The sequence below is a fragment of the Sparus aurata genome, chromosome 11, assembly GCF_900880675.1.
Source record: "Sparus aurata chromosome 11, fSpaAur1.1, whole genome shotgun sequence".
Lineage (NCBI taxonomy): Eukaryota > Metazoa > Chordata > Actinopteri > Spariformes > Sparidae > Sparus > Sparus aurata.
The window spans coordinates 29,588,497-29,605,529 of NC_044197.1; the positions used below are offsets into that span (position 1 = coordinate 29,588,497).

Below are 17,033 nucleotides of genomic sequence, written 5' to 3' on the forward strand. Positions count from 1 at the left end.
TGGCTGATTATTTCAAAAAACACAGGGTCTGTTCTTCTTTAGTTTAGCTTCATTTCATTATCAGAGACTGGCCTCACCAGAACATGACAGCAGTTGGTTGTCTTTTCTTTGTTGTTGTTCTTTTGGCCGAAGCGCCAAGTAGTGTTTTTAATCTAAGTCTGACCTAGTAGAGGTAGTCAGGCCGGGGGACAGGGCTTATGTAGCACACTTGGACACACAAAGGAACCTCCAGGCATGCATAAGTTGAAATAAATCCATGTATTGGTCTTCTAGGCTGGAAATGCAGAAAGACAGGCACATCAGCACAACGTGGCTACATGGCATGCAGGCTAATAACGTGGAATGTACAACGTACACACCTACCTGAGTCACATACAAAGGACCCCTGCTGCCCAAAGTGCCTGATTGAATTACTTATTATAATCACCAATTTACCTACTAAAATATTATAGTGCATTTGCAAATTACAATATGTCAGTGTATGAATAGACAAAATAAAACAAATAATAAATAAATCAGGATGGGGGTGTACACTGTCCATACATATGCCCAGCATTACTGTGGGTCCCACACTTATTAAGTGTCTGACTATAGTTTTCATTGTGTTGCCTGTCTTCTCTAAATATCTAGCCTCAGCCTGCGAATAATTAGCCTCACTTAGAATAAAGATTGGAAGCAGGGGGAAATAGCTAGCATTACTCTGTCCAAATGTAAAAAAAAATATTTCCTCTCTAAGCACCACTACAGCTCACTAAAAATGTGTTATATTAGCTCTTTTTTCATATCTCCCAATATTTTATTAGGGGATATGTGGACTATTTCCTGGCGGGGAGCTGGGAGACTTGTTGCCAGGCAGCGAAGGAAAAGTCCTGAATAATGAGCAACGATGAGCGACTTTAGTTTTGTTTTCTCTGACTTTAGTTCTCTTTGGTCCATCTGTTCAGTATTATTTAAGAACCTTAACATTTAAAAGTTTATCCATGCAGGCAACATATCGTTATAGCAACAATACCATGATGTCGCAACTTTAGTCTTTTCTTGGTTTTATAGGCTGTGTGACAGTACAGTGACCAAACTCTTCTCTCTTTACTCTCTTTTTTATTCAAAAATCTTATTCTGTTGATATTAGCATCAATAGTCACCACCACAGTACTGAGGTATTTGGACTATTGCATTATTTGATTATTTTTCCATATTGCCCAGCCCCAAACAGAGTTTCTGTAAGTGTATTACACTTGACATGAAATGCATTTATTAGATTTGAACGATCACAGCCAACATTTAATGCAATACACAGCTACTGCATTAAACTGCATGCAAAAATGGATCGACTCTTACTTTGTCGGACCTCAGGGAGCGGACACAGCTATCTGACTTAACAGCTTTATTCAGCGTTTAATGAATTTAATGTCAAATGCCGTTATTAGACTAACTACAGATCCTGTGACAATAAGCTGGCTCCCTAAACTGGTACTCAGTCATCAAAACTTTGAGAACCCCTGACCTATGACGCAACATGTTCTCCATACACACTGTATGGTAAGTTACGGGGGATGTTACGGGGGAAACGATTATGGGGAATACTTTCACTTCTAGTGTATCAAAGTATCATAATAACTATCAGTAACACATTAAATGGGCTAAGCAATAACAGTAGTGTTGGTAGTATGGTATTACTGGTTGTGTTACACATCATATCATCACATCACATCATCCTGTATGTGTGTAGCAGTGCTGTGTGTGACATGGAGCTTTAATTTCCCTGAGGGAACCTCCCAAAAGGATTAATAAGGTTGTCTGAGTCTAAGTCTAAGACAATTCTAGCGTGATGTAAGGTTCGAACAAACGTACTTGATGGTTTTCATGGAAAATGCCGGTTTAATTTCCCTGACAAGACATGCCAGATGTTGCATCCATACTTTGCACAATGTATCGTGGGGGAAGAGGGTGGATAAATCAATGTAGTTGCAGTATCAGTATACTGGATGAGATGTCCAATAAGGTGGAATCCTCTTCAGCCCCTAAAGGTGGGACTGAGCTGCTTTCATCTTCTGCACCATTTTGCCTCCCCAGTGCAATTCTGTCTAATCCTGTGTAGCAGTATTACTGTTTGTGGCAACGGTGTCAATCTTAGGTGGTAATCAGGTGCTTGATGCAACTAAGTGTTATTAAAGTATACAGTTCAAAGGCATGCAAAGCAAAATGAGCAGGAAACAGTGTGTTGTCTTGTTTATAGGACCTCTCAGCAGGTTTAATAGGATTTTCACAAATTAACGGTCTTATGTTTGTTTGATGTTGGAAAAACTGTTGGTGGCAAATTCCTGAAGCGTTCGCAACCAGCAGCTATTAACTACATCATTACACTCGGTTCCTCCGTCTTGATCTCGCTTTCGTTCCATTTGTCTCCGCCAGTTGTGAATAACTGAAAGACGCTGGTCTCTCCATTTTTCTTTTTTCTCCCTCCATCTTACTCTCGCTCTCATTTGAGTCCTCTAGTCCCCTTTTGTTAAGTCTGGATCATCAGTTGATTAGTGCCACTATGAAGGTGCCTTTCAGGAAAAGGCTTTTTTCAAGCGGCACGTGTACAATCTCTTTTGATGTTCGCTCAAATGAAAAGCCTCTTTGTGTGTAATTTTTAACTCTTCTGAAATAATTTCCCTGTCGCTAATAGACTGTGCGTTTTGAGAAGGATGAATGTCACATCAGATTAAACCAACAGAAGAAAAAAAACAAAAAAAAACAGGAAAGGAAATAAATCTGCAACATCGAAAACAGCCGAGTGGTTTCAGATTGCTTGCAAGGTCTTCCAAATAAATGTAATTTGGTTTATCTTACTGTGTGAAGCATGAAGGACTTTTCTCCCATTTTGCACAATTCTCTTTGGGGAGGTCCTTGAAATAACTTTGAGTCTGCATCAACCAACTGTTTTGCACAGCGGGTTATTTTGGTATCTGGGGTAACCCAGCTACAAAACACAACAATGTGTTCTCGCTCAGTCCTCTCTGATGATTAGAAAGTGTTTGTCTATCATCTTAAGGTGCATCTCTCGGTAGCTTGTGATAGGGTTTTCTTCTTCTTTAGAAAAATTAAGACTAAGAGAAATTACTGAACCATTAGAGACAAATTATCATATTAATTCACCTGAATCCTTTCTTTGTTATAATAATTACAGCCCTCCACAGCTTTCATTGTAAACATCTGTACTTTTAGGGTCAAAATATAAGAAATTGAAAGACTAGTGTTGTCATCGCCATTTATAGATTTTTCAGGTCAATCGTGTCTCCTAGAAATGACATGTCATTTTGACCAGGAAATATGTTTTAAAGTAAACATAATAACCCCGATTTGATTTTAACAACAAAACACTTAGAACATATTTCATTTGTTTTACCCAACCCAAATGGCAGAAAAAAATATTGGAGACCACCTACATGTTGGAAGTGTACCATTTCTTTCAATATATTTTTGTTGTTTTATTTTTTTCTTTTATCCCTCTTTTATCTTTTTTTTATCTAAAAAAAAATCTTATCTCTCTTTTATCTTTTGGATACCAAAATTAGGTCACCAGCTTGTAATGTGTAGATGAAACGACTATGTGACTAAATACCCCAATATATTACATAGCACAGGACATGCACAAATGTGAACGTATCAGTAGTTTACAGAAAACATTTCAAGCTGGTGACTGGGCTGTTTCCATTCTTGCAATACATATCAAATCATATCATCGGAAGCAGGGGAATTAAATTAAGAATTCAAAGAAGTCCAGTTAGAGAAAAGTCCCCATGTAAAGGTCCGGAAACTCATAATGTCTGACTTGCATTCAGTGCCATATACAGTAGCCTATATTGAAGCAGACTAGTAGTTGTGTCACCATCTGTATGTGATCAACAACTGACTGTCAAATTAAAATAAGGACAAATCTTTTTTTTTTTTTTTTTCTGCAATGTTGTCAGTTTTTACATTGCACTAGAGGGACTGTAAATATGTACTTAAATAATAAATACATGTTATTTTCTCATTGCAAATAAAATAAGGGTTGCATTTCAAAATAAAATAGGCTACATAACAGAGAGATTTTGAAAAACTTACCTCTAAAGTGCTTAATTTTAGAAACTTTCCCTGTTTTCCTTTTTGTCAACTCCGTTCACATCTGAACATTCTCAACCAGCTATATGAAAACAATCTCAACACCTCCTAACAACTGAACAGTGAGCGACGTGAGCTTCAGCTTCTCCTGCCAGGATTTTAAATCTGGGCTCTAATGTTTTCAGGGCCGTCCTCATACACCTGTGTAGGTGCTCAATGTGAGCCTGGAGCCATATTTTCTTTAAATAATGTTCACAGTGGAGACAGCTGCCTTTATTTTTGGTGCCCTTAATTCAGATTTGAGCGTGTATGTTTGCTAAAAGACTTATGCTTCGTCTCACAGTGGCACTTCACATTGCTGCTTTTAATAGTCACCACGGTGTCAGAACGTATGAGACGTACTGGTTTTAAGCTGCCTGTGGGAAGAATCATCATGTTAGAGTCCATTCGTGATTAAAAGCTCTTTTTAGAGCACCACATGTGAAACGGATGTCTGCATGTATATTTCCACTCACTTGAGTTGCTACGTTGCATCATGTTAGATGATTTGCAGCACATGCAATTGGTCTGTGGCTTTCCGTGGGCCGCTAAACCAGTACTGTAAAGGCTGGATGAGTGGTGCCACTTAATATAGAAAACACTTCATTAAAATGTGATAATGTGTGTGATAATGTGTCCGGATAGGATGGCATCTGGGTCTAGACCCGGACAACGGTTCGCCAATTGGTGACCTCTGATCTAAAGCATTATCAAACTTTTTAATCAACCACAGTCATGGTTGGGTACTTGGAGCACTTTGTACAGCTCTTAGCACTTTCTTCCCCGGAAAAAAATGTTGCAAGTGAACGTAATCTATTAGATTCCTGGTGAAACTTTACTGGCAACACAAATTGAGTTATATAAGTATGTAAACAAAGTCTCCAACAAAATGAGTTTTTAGGGCACCTAATATGATATAGAATCTCGTGTGCAAAAAAAACAAAAAACAAATATGTTATTTAGATAAAGGCTCAATACTGCATGAAGTCAGATGTGAAATTAGACCTTCCTGAGTGAATCCATTAAATAAAGTAAGTCATTTAATTAACCTCCGCCCCGTTATACCACCGATATGGCTCAAAATGTGCACTAATTACAATATAATGCAAGAAAAATTGCCTCCACTGCGTCCAACAGTTCTTCCAGTGTGTAAATACTGTGCAGTAAATCACAGTTTGAGTCCAGAGTTCTGATATGAAGACCACTGATGTGGACCTAACTGCTGTAAACTCATTACACAGTATCTGAGTAAAGTGGCGCGGAGATGCGAGTTGGAAGAAAACCGTGTCTTCAGCAGTAATCATCTCGCTGTCGGGAACTGTCTATAAATGCAAATACTCAGAACACCTGCGAAGACGAGTCGAGTCATTTTGACTTCCTCTGTTTTTTTTTTTTTTCCACTCTTGTTTTTTGATGTGACATTCAAATGTTCTCATGATGAGCTGAAATGAGAATGCATTGTAGCTCACCACATTATAATTATCATGATTGAGACACCGGCAACAGAGGAATTATAGAGCTGTTCGGTTTAGCCATGCTAAACTAATTAACTCGCATACATGAAGTGAGCTCAAACATAAATGATGTGTATTTGTATTTTAATGAATCTGCCTCCTGTTTGCTGTTTTAAAGTGTTGTGTGCATTTGCTCAAGCTATACCGCACATTTTGACATTGTACAGTTTCATCTAAGGTGCTGGCAAAGTGTCACCCAATTTCACATCTGGTAGCGGAGGTTTGGGTTCTGCATCAATTACAGAATCTCCCCGCATGTTGCTGGTCACATGTGACCTTGTGTATACGGCTCATGAATCGGCCACACAGTTGTTCAGGCTAATAAGAGCAAATAATGGAATTAATATGCAAATCCCTCTGAAAGGATTTCAAATTGATCATGCATTAGCACAACCTCATTTAGCTCGATTAATTTCCCAAAGTTTGAAAGACATAGTCTGTCCCCTCCCCGTGTGGTTTCCAGTCATTAAACAGAATTATGAAGCAGTCAGAACTTATCTTTTTTTTTTTTTTTCTATTAAGTAGAGGGTCAGGATTTCACCCTGCGGCAGACTTTATATAGACACTCCCTGAGGTATTTTTCACAAAGAATAATGACACAGAGGCTGATCTAAACAATAGTGTATCTGGGCCAGTGCCACTGTAATTGTCCATGTGATACAGTGTCACACATGATACAGTTTTACTTGATGCTTGAAATTGATTGAAGAAAATAGAAAAATAAAGACAAAAGTATTTAGTATTTGTATTTCTCAACCTAAAGGAAAGAGGGTGTTGGCATGCATTACCAAAGCTGAAGGGCGCCATATTTTAAGGGCCAGCAAGTCAAAATTCCTGTCACCCAGAATAAACGCAGCAGCCAGTTTCCATGACATAACCCAGTACCTTCACTTCAGTTAACCTTTCAATGTGTCTGTGTTTCCATTTCAAGGGGAATCTGTACACTGTGAATGTCACTATGTCGTTCTTTACTGTGTCGTCTCAAAGAGTTCATGTTACACTGTACAGGCAGTGGAAAGGTAACAACGTGTTACGGTACCTACCTTGTCGTCATTTCATATTTAGAAATGTACTTGTATGATAGTGACATATTTCATCCGGATGGGTTACCAGACAGGCCACTCAGACCGTGGGAAAGTAATTACAGATCTACAGTGAGACTGCTCAGTAGCATGCCCGTATTTGTGCTGAAACTACCCATATGTCGCGAAAAGACAACGCACGCTGGCAGCGGAAAGGCAACTACAGTATGGTGACAGCTTTAATGTAAGGTCAGACGACTTGGTTTTACCTTGCTAAAAGAAAGTCTTTACTGCGCAATATGTTAGCTTAATTCCCATGAACTGACTGACCAAACCTCTTTATTCAGCTTTCGTAACTACCCAGTATTTTTCCAGTAACTAGTTCTACAACTGCAACTTGTCATTTGTCGTTATTTCCTAGCAATTTCTTCGCATTGCTACGTAATTGATGTCTGTGAATTAAAAGGTGACTGAAATGAAAAAAAATGTAAACAAATGAAAATAGTAGCCATTTTGTTTTAGGTAGCAATGTAAAAAGTTTGAACTAACTTACAAAGTGGTCCTTTGAGCTGAAAAGCAGTTTGAGGTTTGCATATTGCTTGCCCTTTTGGAAACATTTAATTTCCTTATAATAATGCCTCCATTAACATGCCCCAGCAGTAGCAGACACACTAGTCTTCTCAGTCACATACTATACTGAACACAATCTGCATCGCTATGCTCGGCAGCGTGTTTCAACTGCATCAGCAGGTTATTCGCCGGGTTGATCCCCTGATTTGTTATGTTGGGCACCAAGCGGCACCCCTCAGGCTGCCTGTACACTGTGATCGATCTCAGACACCTGGGCTTTGATGGACAGGTAGCAAGGTATGACTCCCCTGGTCTGATCTCGTCCCCCGTACCCCCTGCAGCTGCTCACGTCCTGGTGCACAGCGCTCCAGATCGCTCAGAGGGGGGGCTGACAGGTAGATGTGCAGCGAGCGCCCTGCTGCACAGAGCTGCAGGTGAAATAAACCCGCTGCCTGTTTGTGCGAGTGTGTGTCTTTGATAGGCTATTGCAGTCACTCAGCTTCTCACTGAAAACAGTAAGGGGTAAAATAAACCTGCAGTCTTCCATGAAACCTGAGATCTTTTTTGTGTGTGTACGTGTAAAAGATGAGGTTGAACTAGTGTGTTCGACATCATATCTGTGCATGTGTGTGTGTGTGTGTGTGTGTGTGTGTGTGTGTGTGTGTGTGTGTGCGCTGTAATCTCCAGCCTAGCTGTGGCGCCATTTATAAATGTCCATCAGCGGGCAGCATAGCGAGGCCCTGTGTCGATCACAGTTAAGCTCTCCCTCCTTCTCTCCGCACTGCTCCTTTCTTCAGCCGGCCCCGGTGGACGGAGAGAAACACTAATGGCCGCTCGTTATAGAGAAACACTGACATGAAACGGGTCTTAATGAGCTGTTTTCTGTTTTGTATTTTTCTCTGGGGGTCATTGTTATTGGTGGGAAATTGATTGGCAGCAGGCCCGCACCCATGGGGGCTCTGCGATATTCTAGGCGATAGCAAAATTGTTGCAGCAAGGGCAGCTTTGTTGAGATGTTTGCAGCTGCGGGGTGTGTGAATGCATGTGTCTATGCATGAGGGAGCCGGTGTGCGTCCACTGGGTGTTTGCGGGTTGTATGCACTGTTCGAGAGAGAAACACACATCAGAATACCCAAGGTTCCCATTTGCTCCCTCACAAAGAATGTTCCCAGCTGTGTTCGGAGAAAACTTTGCATAATTCAAAGTTTGACAGATTTTTATTTCCCAGAAACCACATAAGTTGGCATTTGAGGTACGCAGAGGTTATCAATGCTATAAAAAAAACACTGAAGACAGCTATAGTATCTCTTTTTGCAGTCCTGTGCTATTGAAACACAGTTAAAATCAGTCAAGACTCACACAGTTGAGACAAGCTAACCGAATTAGGAATTGGAATACCTGCCTTCCATTAACTTGCACTGACGTAAAACTGCAACACGTTGCAAGAAGATAGAGCTTTATAGCTTCATTTAGCCATTTCATAGTTTTTTAACACATATTTACTGCACGGTTCAGTCTCAGTGCTCTCATCAGTCCTGTTTCCAGCAGCAGAAGGAAGTGGTTTTCTAGCAAAACTGTACGCTACCTGCCAAGCGCTGGAAAGACAGTCAAAGTTAGTTGCTAGCTGGTGAAGACAGAAGGACTTGGTGGAGACCAAAACAGAGCTAGTTGGAGAGGAGATACTGGGTTGACAGAAACTCTAGTATATTGAGTATAGTGACATTAGTTTCAGCATGTGATCCTTAAGTTAGCATGACAATAGCGTTACAGTAGCCTTCTTTTTCGGAGGCTTGTGTCTGGTTTTGTCCAATAATGCATCCATGCAGTTTTAACCGCGTAGCTAGTTTGGTAACAACCATGGAGTAAAATATGGGTCGAAGTTGTCATAAGCAAGACTCTGGAAATTGGCCTGGTTCTTGAGAAGTTGAAGCATTTATTCCCCCAAGAGCAGTGTAAACTGCACATGTACACTGCATGCTGCCATCACAGCATGACTCCCATCATACGCTCTCTCTCTTACTGTCTAGCACGCACGCTCACTGAAGGTACCCAACTCACCAAGCTTCTTGTTTATTATAATAATAATAATAATTATAATAATAAAAATAATAATGGATTGGATTTGTATGGCGCCTCACAGGGTTCCAGTTCCCATTCATTCACACACAGTCCTACTGGTGGTGGGAAACTAAGATAGTAGCCACAGCTGCCATTCAGCGCCAACTGCCCGTCCGACCACCACCTCAAACATACAGCAGTCATACACATTCACACGAGGCAAGGTGGGTGAAGTGTCTTGCCCAAGGACACAACGACAATGGCACAGTTAGCAGGGGCGGGGATCAAACCACCGACCTTCTTAACATAGGCCATACCCGTTCTACCTCATGAACCACGGTCACCCCCATATCGCCCATATTACATTTCTCTTTGAAAATCTTGGAAAATTCTCAGACGCTTTGACACAGTGGGCTGTCGGTCTTTCCACACACTGGCTGCAAAATTAGTGGCTACTGTATTTGGCCAAAAAAGCAAAAAAAATCTTTTCCGTCGTATTTATTTTTTTCAGTGTTTTTTGGGGCATTTTGTGTAGAAAGTAGACAGGCGCCATGAAATGATAGAAGGGAGACATTGCAAATAGTGGTCAGTGCTCCAGCAGCATGCCGCTGTTTTCTGCAACAAGCAGCCTTTTAAGCATTCAGCTGTAGAGGCAGCTTCACAAATTATTCCATTGTGTGTGATTTTCAAAAGAAAAGTCCAGCACTTTTTTGTGTGTATGTGGTCAAAAAAGGACTGAACTGAAAACTCTGCACTCTCTACTCATTTGTAAAGTGCATTAGATGTCCTTATCTTCATAGCAGGTGGGGATGGAGGTGGTGAAGAAGTTCAGCTGAAGAAATGTTTTCTCATTTTCACCTTTATTTTTGGTAACGTTGTATAAAAAGACTTCCCAGCACTTCATCTGAACAAGGATGGGAGATGTAGTATTAATGTAAAATATGGAGATCAAAATGTTGTGTTGCAGCCATCCTTTGACAAAACACGATACATTTTTACATGTAAATCTCACTTTTTGCAGCTTAACACTGCATACAATATCAAATGCATGTCAAATTGTATCTGTGTTCTTTTTCCCATTAGACAAGTCTTTCACCTATCCAACAGTGATCGAAAGGTCTTCAATTTATCCCCTCCTATGAACCATGTTTTTATATCAGCTGTATTTGAAAAGCCTTAATCTATTCATCAAGCAGCAGCACTCAGTCTGCACTTGGTAGATAAAGGCAGCTGGCATGCTCCGAGGCCAGACTGAATATCAAACGACTTTAGATGAAGCCCGTTCCCTCCAAGAGAGGCCCTGAAAGCGGCAAGACTCCATCCATGATTATAGCCCGTCCAGTGCCTCAAAAAGTGACTTGAGATGAGAAATGATTGCGCTATTATTTAAAATCGGTGGAAAAACACAATGTTTTTCACCATGGTGCAAAGCAATTCTCCGAGCCGGAGGTAGAAACAGCAGGAGACCATTCATCTTTTAAAGGGTGGCACATGAGATTCACTTAGAGGTCGTGCTGACATCATATTTTATGCCTGGCAAGGAACAGATCTGGGTATGAGCCTCCTCATGTGGGGCAAGCTGTGTCCTGTCCACTTTAAAATCACAACAAAGGGCTCCCTTTTCTTTCTTTTCAAGAACTCAAAACAAGTGTTCAGTCCAACTTAGTGGATTTAGTCTTTGAATTGTGTTTCCAATAGAAGTGTCCCATATCAGCTTTCAGATCGCTGTCACTTCTGACAATGATTGATCACTTACAGTGTATGAGTTCACATGTAGCTTTCGTCCGACTTGTGCATAAAACAGATGTGCCTGCATGCAGCATTCATATGTTGTTTGTCCTTTGCCTCCATTGAGTTTCTGTTTGTGTGACATTGCAGGGAGTTTGGCCGCTGGAAGGTGAACAGCTTGGCCCTGGAGAGACAAGAGAACAATGGCTTTTCCTTGCCGCTGGACCCCGAGTTCCTCCAGACCATTAGGCAGCTGGGCAGGAGGCCCAGTCTCGGCGCCATCACTGACAACATTATCAGAAAATACGGAACCCACTTCCTGCTTTCTGCCACACTGGGAGGTAAATAAAGTAGATTGGCAGGGGTTTACTCTGATTTTATTAATGCACATTAACACAATGAAGAGGTGAGCCTTTGGGCATCCTCGTCGTTCACAGCCAGGATGAACACGTGGCCTTTTTCCACTACAGGAAATCTACCAGGTACCTTTTTACAACCTCATGAAGTTTTATCAGGTTTTCATCTTGAGGAACTACAGTCTAGATTTAGTAGTGAGTCAAAGAAAATGTAACTATGCTGTATTTGTGTTTGTTTGTTTTTTTTCGAATGCTGACTAGATCTTTACTACTTTGAAGACCTCTCAACGTCTCGCTTCCCAAATATATACACAAGTCACGTCATGCAGCAATAAATTACAAATAACTGCAAGATGAATCTGCATTTTAAAGCTGATGCTGTCCATAATCAGTCTGATTACTACCTTATTTATATGTATTTTTTTCTTCAGATATGGTAGGACAGACCATTCTCACTCCCAATGTGTCAGAAGCATTATTGTAAATCATTTTAACTGAAAGCATTTTTTTTTTTTTTTAATTAGTTTTCCAACAATCAAAATACATCGTGATGTGTGACCCATTTGTCAGCTGTATTCAGACAGTCTACAGTAGGTGCATGCTAAACATGCATATTACGTGTTGGTGTTAGCTTGACCACAGAGCCCTTTTGAATACAACAATGACTCTAGAGGAGGAGGTAGAGCATCATAATTTGAAGCTGAGGGCCACTGATCAAGCTGCCATTCTTGAGAAGTTGGGAGTGATCATGTGTTGGGTGGAATCCCAAACAGAAATGGGATCAAGGGAATTTGATTTTATATTCTGAATGTAGTTCCTGTGGCTCATGTTCCTAGATCTACTTTGGTTGAAAAAGACTGTTGTATAATTCCAACAACAGTGTCCCAAGTTTGCTGTTGACCATCAGTTGCCACATAGAGGTCCACTTCATCCTGCAATTAAGCACATCTGAAACTCCGTACCGTAGCTTCTCCTGCTCACACGACGAATAAATATTGTCTCAGCTGTGACTGAGGGGCTGTTTTTGGTTCTTCTAGCTCATATTCTCTGATTCGACATGTAAGATCTGTGTTTGGAGTTGTTAGACAAAGATGTCAGTGGATCCCGTGTTTCCATAACAATAGATGTAAGTTAGCCAGGGTGCTGTAATGCGCAGCAAAGCTCCCGTGGCTATCTGCTGCACAATCTCCTCCCAGCTCCTCTGCTGCCTCTTCTCATCTCATATCTCTTGTGCATAAACTCCAACAGTCTCAATGAACTCTAACAGTATTTAGAAACGATTGGGGGAGACAATCTCGCACAAAAAGAAAAAGGCATCACAGCTGAAGCATGGCCTAAACCAGCCTTGGTATTACCTTTGGCTAGTGTTAAGGAACAGTGTTGTATTCATCTGAGCAGATTTAAAGGATAATCTGCAGCGTTTCCAACAGTTTCCGTATTTCAAGCTTTATCTTTCATGGAGAATAGTGTCTATACTGCGCTATTCTTATAACTCATAAACGTAATCAGGCTTTTTTTCTGTTCTTGTTAACAGATAGTCAATACTTGCAAATAGACAAAGTGAGTTGTTACAGCTGATGTTTTTTTTTTGTTTTTTTCTTTTCTCACACTGCTGTAGAGATGTGTTAACCTTTATCCACACCCAGCGGGACTGTTTCATACTGTTAGTTCTACTGTAATTTCTCTCCAAATTAAGACCGCATTCCCCATAAAAACCCAACACAGTTAGGAAAGATTTTTCCATCGATCTTTCAGCCTCTCCACTAGTCAATACGCCATCCTCTGAACGCTTCGGCCCTGTTTGTATTGAAAGACTGGCTCCATAGAGCATCTCAATTTGTCAATTACAGTGTAGCTGCAGTCTTATCACCACGTTTGACACCACGGTGTAAAATTAGCAGAGGCAGTTACGTTTCTATCATTAGCTCTCCACCTTCAGAATTGTTTTCATTTTTAAGGTGACTGTACACACATTAAATGTGTTCGTGGATCAATATTTTACCCATAATGTGAGTGTGTGTTCACGGAGGATGAGTCATTAGCAAATTTTGTGCGCTCGTCTGCGTGTGTGCCTTCACAGGGGAAGAGTCATTAATGATCTTTGTGGACAAGCGGAAGTTGAGTCGGACGTCTGAAGTGACTGAATCCAATGGCACAGCTGTGACTCTGGAAGCTCTGCACCAGCTGGCCGCCTCCTACTTCATCGACAGAGAGAGCACCCTGCACAAGCTGCACCACATCCAGATCGCCTCCACTGCCATCAAGGTAAATGCTCGCTTGCTCTCTGGGTTTTTGTCAAACACAATAGCAATGAAAAAAAACAAAAAAACAAGCAGATAGACAGGTTCAATTTGCGGCTATTGTTTTTTTTTTCTTCATGTATTATTGCAGCAATTTCGTGAAGACACGGTTCAAATTAGATTTTGTTTCAGTGGGTAGAGGTAATTATCGTATTTTGAAAACATGGCAAATGGTCTTGATTAGCTCCCCCGTTAAAAAATTAATGAAATCATGGCCAGTATGGAGCGTTTGAATGGAAACCCTGCAATCAGCAGGTTTAGCACATTTTAATGAGTAGAGCTGCTATTGCCAGCCAATCAGGGTTCATGTTTTTTTTTTTTTTCTGCTGTCTCCGTGGAATTAGTCTCCAAATTAATTCGGCATGTACCCTTTTTTTTTTTTTTTTGCCTTGCAAACATTACAAACATTTAGTGACCTACATAACAAGAGTGTATATCAAAACAATACAATGATAACAGGGTTTTCTGGGATCATTACCATGAAATATTGGCTCTTATTTCAAACTTACCGTGTCTTACTGAATGCGATGACATCCGCAAAGTTAGTTTGTTGTTTTGAAACTTTGTTTATTGTTCGGAGAGATGCTATTGAAGCCCCTTGGACAACACACAAACATCCATCCAATTGTGTTTTTTCCGTGCAGTACAGTAGGTACAAAAAGGTTTTGTACAGTAAATACAAAATTCTTGCTGTGCAACGGCTGTTTGTATGTAGATATTAATAGTGCAAGTATTGGAACAAATTAAGACACACTACAGTGGTCAGTACTTGCCAAGTACTTACCACTTACTACCAATTACTGTACACAGCTTACGACCCATCAATGGGCCCTCGGTGGGATACTCTGGCCAACTTCAATTGCAGAATATCATTATGCTGCAGAATATTTTAAAAGACATAAAGGAACTCCAGTCCTTGGCTGACGAAATTAGAACCACATTTACAGGCCGGACCCTCTGTGTAGACTGATAAACTTAAGCTACCTTTTCCATTTTTAATAAATGAACCCATCATAGTGAATGCACTATAAGACCTCACCTAATGTTGTTGCCAAGAACCCAGTGGCAGCTATTTCATAGGTTAACTCTGGTAATTTCAATTGTTATACTTCTCCAAATAAATGCTTTGATGGTGCCTTAAGAGAAAATTATCCAGAGAGAATGCCTTTGTTGAGGAAACCTCTCTATTACTTTTATTTTCTCAATGTTCCGCTCATCATCAAATCTGTTGGGGAAAATATGTCCTCAGAAACCTTTTTAAATTAAGGATCTCCTTTCCACCTTTGTTTCCAGTCTTTATGCCACGTTAAGCCGACTTGCTGCCAGTTGTACCTTCATATTAAAAAATAATCAAAATAGAGGCAAATCTGTTTGTTAGTGACTTCTGGCCTAAAGTGCTCCTGTCAGCTGCAGAGGGTAGTGTCACGTAATTGTGGCCAAATAAAACTTCTCGTCACGTGTTAATGCCCTCTGGAATGACACATATAAGTGCTTTCTTTCTCTTCAAGGTCTACAGGATGGCCACTTATGTCGGTGTGTTTCAAAACCATTAAAGATCACTGTTTCAAAACTGTCTCCTTATCTGACACTTAATTAAGGCTTAGTAAAGTTCAGGCACAAAAACTAATAACAGTTTTAGGGGGTCTTCGTCATCGTTGCTGCAATAATTATCACTTTATAATATTATGGAGTGACTGCCATCATGGTCTAAAGAAACCAGCATAGACTGTCAGGGACAAACAGTGGTCCCCCAAGTTTAAGTTGAATGTTCTGTTGACCAATCCATGCACCAAGACCTCCGCCCTCTGCAGACTACTTCCCTTTGTTTTCCACAGATATGAGTCATAATTCACGTGGAGGATGGAAGGCTTTGTCAGTTGAATGTAAACATATACATGTCGTTTTAAAGCTTCTCTTATCTCCATTCTGGTGCGTTGCAGCTAGTTCACAAGCCAAGTAGCTTCCACTGTTTTTAGCTGTTTTGGTCTCTTTAACATAGCCTCAATGTTGAGGACTGAGATATGTTGGCGTTTCACTGTGCTCTTTTTACCGTGACAAATCCTTCCTTCAAAGTGTGTTTTTTCACTATGACGTTGGGTAACGTTGAGTGAGCTGTCGTCACCAGTCTTAGCTGCAGCATAACTGCATTAATTAACAGCATTCATGTTATTTTAATGTTACTGTTGCATTTTGATACTTGAAGTTTTATTCATGTGATGAAGCATTATTTATACAAAACAGGAAATATGCAGTAAAGAAAGAAAAAAAAAAAAAAAAAAATGGAAATAAATCTTGCATTGCCCTTGGCCTATCTTGCGGCACCCCGGGTTGCCATGTCACGCACTTTGTTCGCGTTGCTAAGACTTTATGAAATTTAAATATTCCTTTTTGAAAAAGAAACATAATTTATATGCAAAAAACTTACTGTCTCTATGTACGTGATTGATTAAAAATATACATTTCTTCTTTTTATATGCTGCTTTGCTTTGATCGGTGAAAAGGTGTACACATGCACGCTAAGTGAGTGAATGAGAGCTCGAGCAAGAGAGGAGATGAAGCCAGCGGCAGTGTTTACATCCCCATCCCTCCTTGTCCTCTCATGTGTGTATTCACAGGCTCATATATGGAGCAGTGTGCTATGCATATCAAGATATGCTTATGATGTAAATATCACCTTGCATCTTTTACTCCGTAATACCTTCGGGGGGTGTTCATTCATCACTCTGTCAGTTCTTATCAGGAAAAATGAATTGAATCGGCCGAGTTTGCCCTTCGCACCGCACACTGAATTCCCCGTGCTTGCAGAGGAATCTGTTTCCTCGCGTGGCTTTAACGTGTTTACACGCTCGTAAAAAAAAACCAACAGAATGAAGTTATGCAGTGTGGGTAATATCAGCAACCTGCAAAAACCCTCATCTGAGGCGATGTCAGCTTCCTCAGTCTGTTTGACTCGTGTGTCTGCTGTGGTTCCACCTGCCTCTGCAGCGGTGGTTCTGTTCCTGGATGTACCACACCCAGACACATCCGATACGGAGAAGAGAGAGCCTTTTTATGAATTCAGCTGTGTTTAAAGCTGTGGTGCGACACATTTGCTTGTTGTCGTTTTACTGATGCGCCTGGTAAAAATTGCTGCTTTAAAAGGAGCACTAAAGCATGCTGATGTTTCCTGAAGTATGAATATATTTAGGTATTTTTTGAACTGCATTCACAACATGTAGAGCGGAGGTTAGATGACATGACATGATATAGAATCTGACAGAGAACATAATGAGGCCGCAATGATGATGAAATACCTTTCAAACATGAGAGTTCTGTCTTTACATTCAGAACATCACTTCCTCAGCAATCAGGCTCGGT

The 17,033-nt window shown here is 40.5% G+C and overlaps 1 protein-coding gene across 2 annotated transcripts in view; it reads left to right on the forward strand.

The window, feature by feature from the left end:
* brinp3a.1 (bone morphogenetic protein/retinoic acid inducible neural-specific 3a, tandem duplicate 1) overlaps positions 1 to 17,033 on the forward strand; it is a 55,685-nt gene that overhangs the window by 9,787 nt on the left and 28,865 nt on the right. For both annotated transcript variants that reach the window (XM_030434369.1, XM_030434368.1), the window contains exons 3-4: positions 11,171 to 11,361; positions 13,457 to 13,641. In XM_030434369.1, coding sequence (XP_030290229.1) covers positions 11,171 to 11,361; positions 13,457 to 13,641 — 376 coding nt within the window. The remainder of the gene's footprint in view (positions 1 to 11,170; positions 11,362 to 13,456; positions 13,642 to 17,033) is intronic.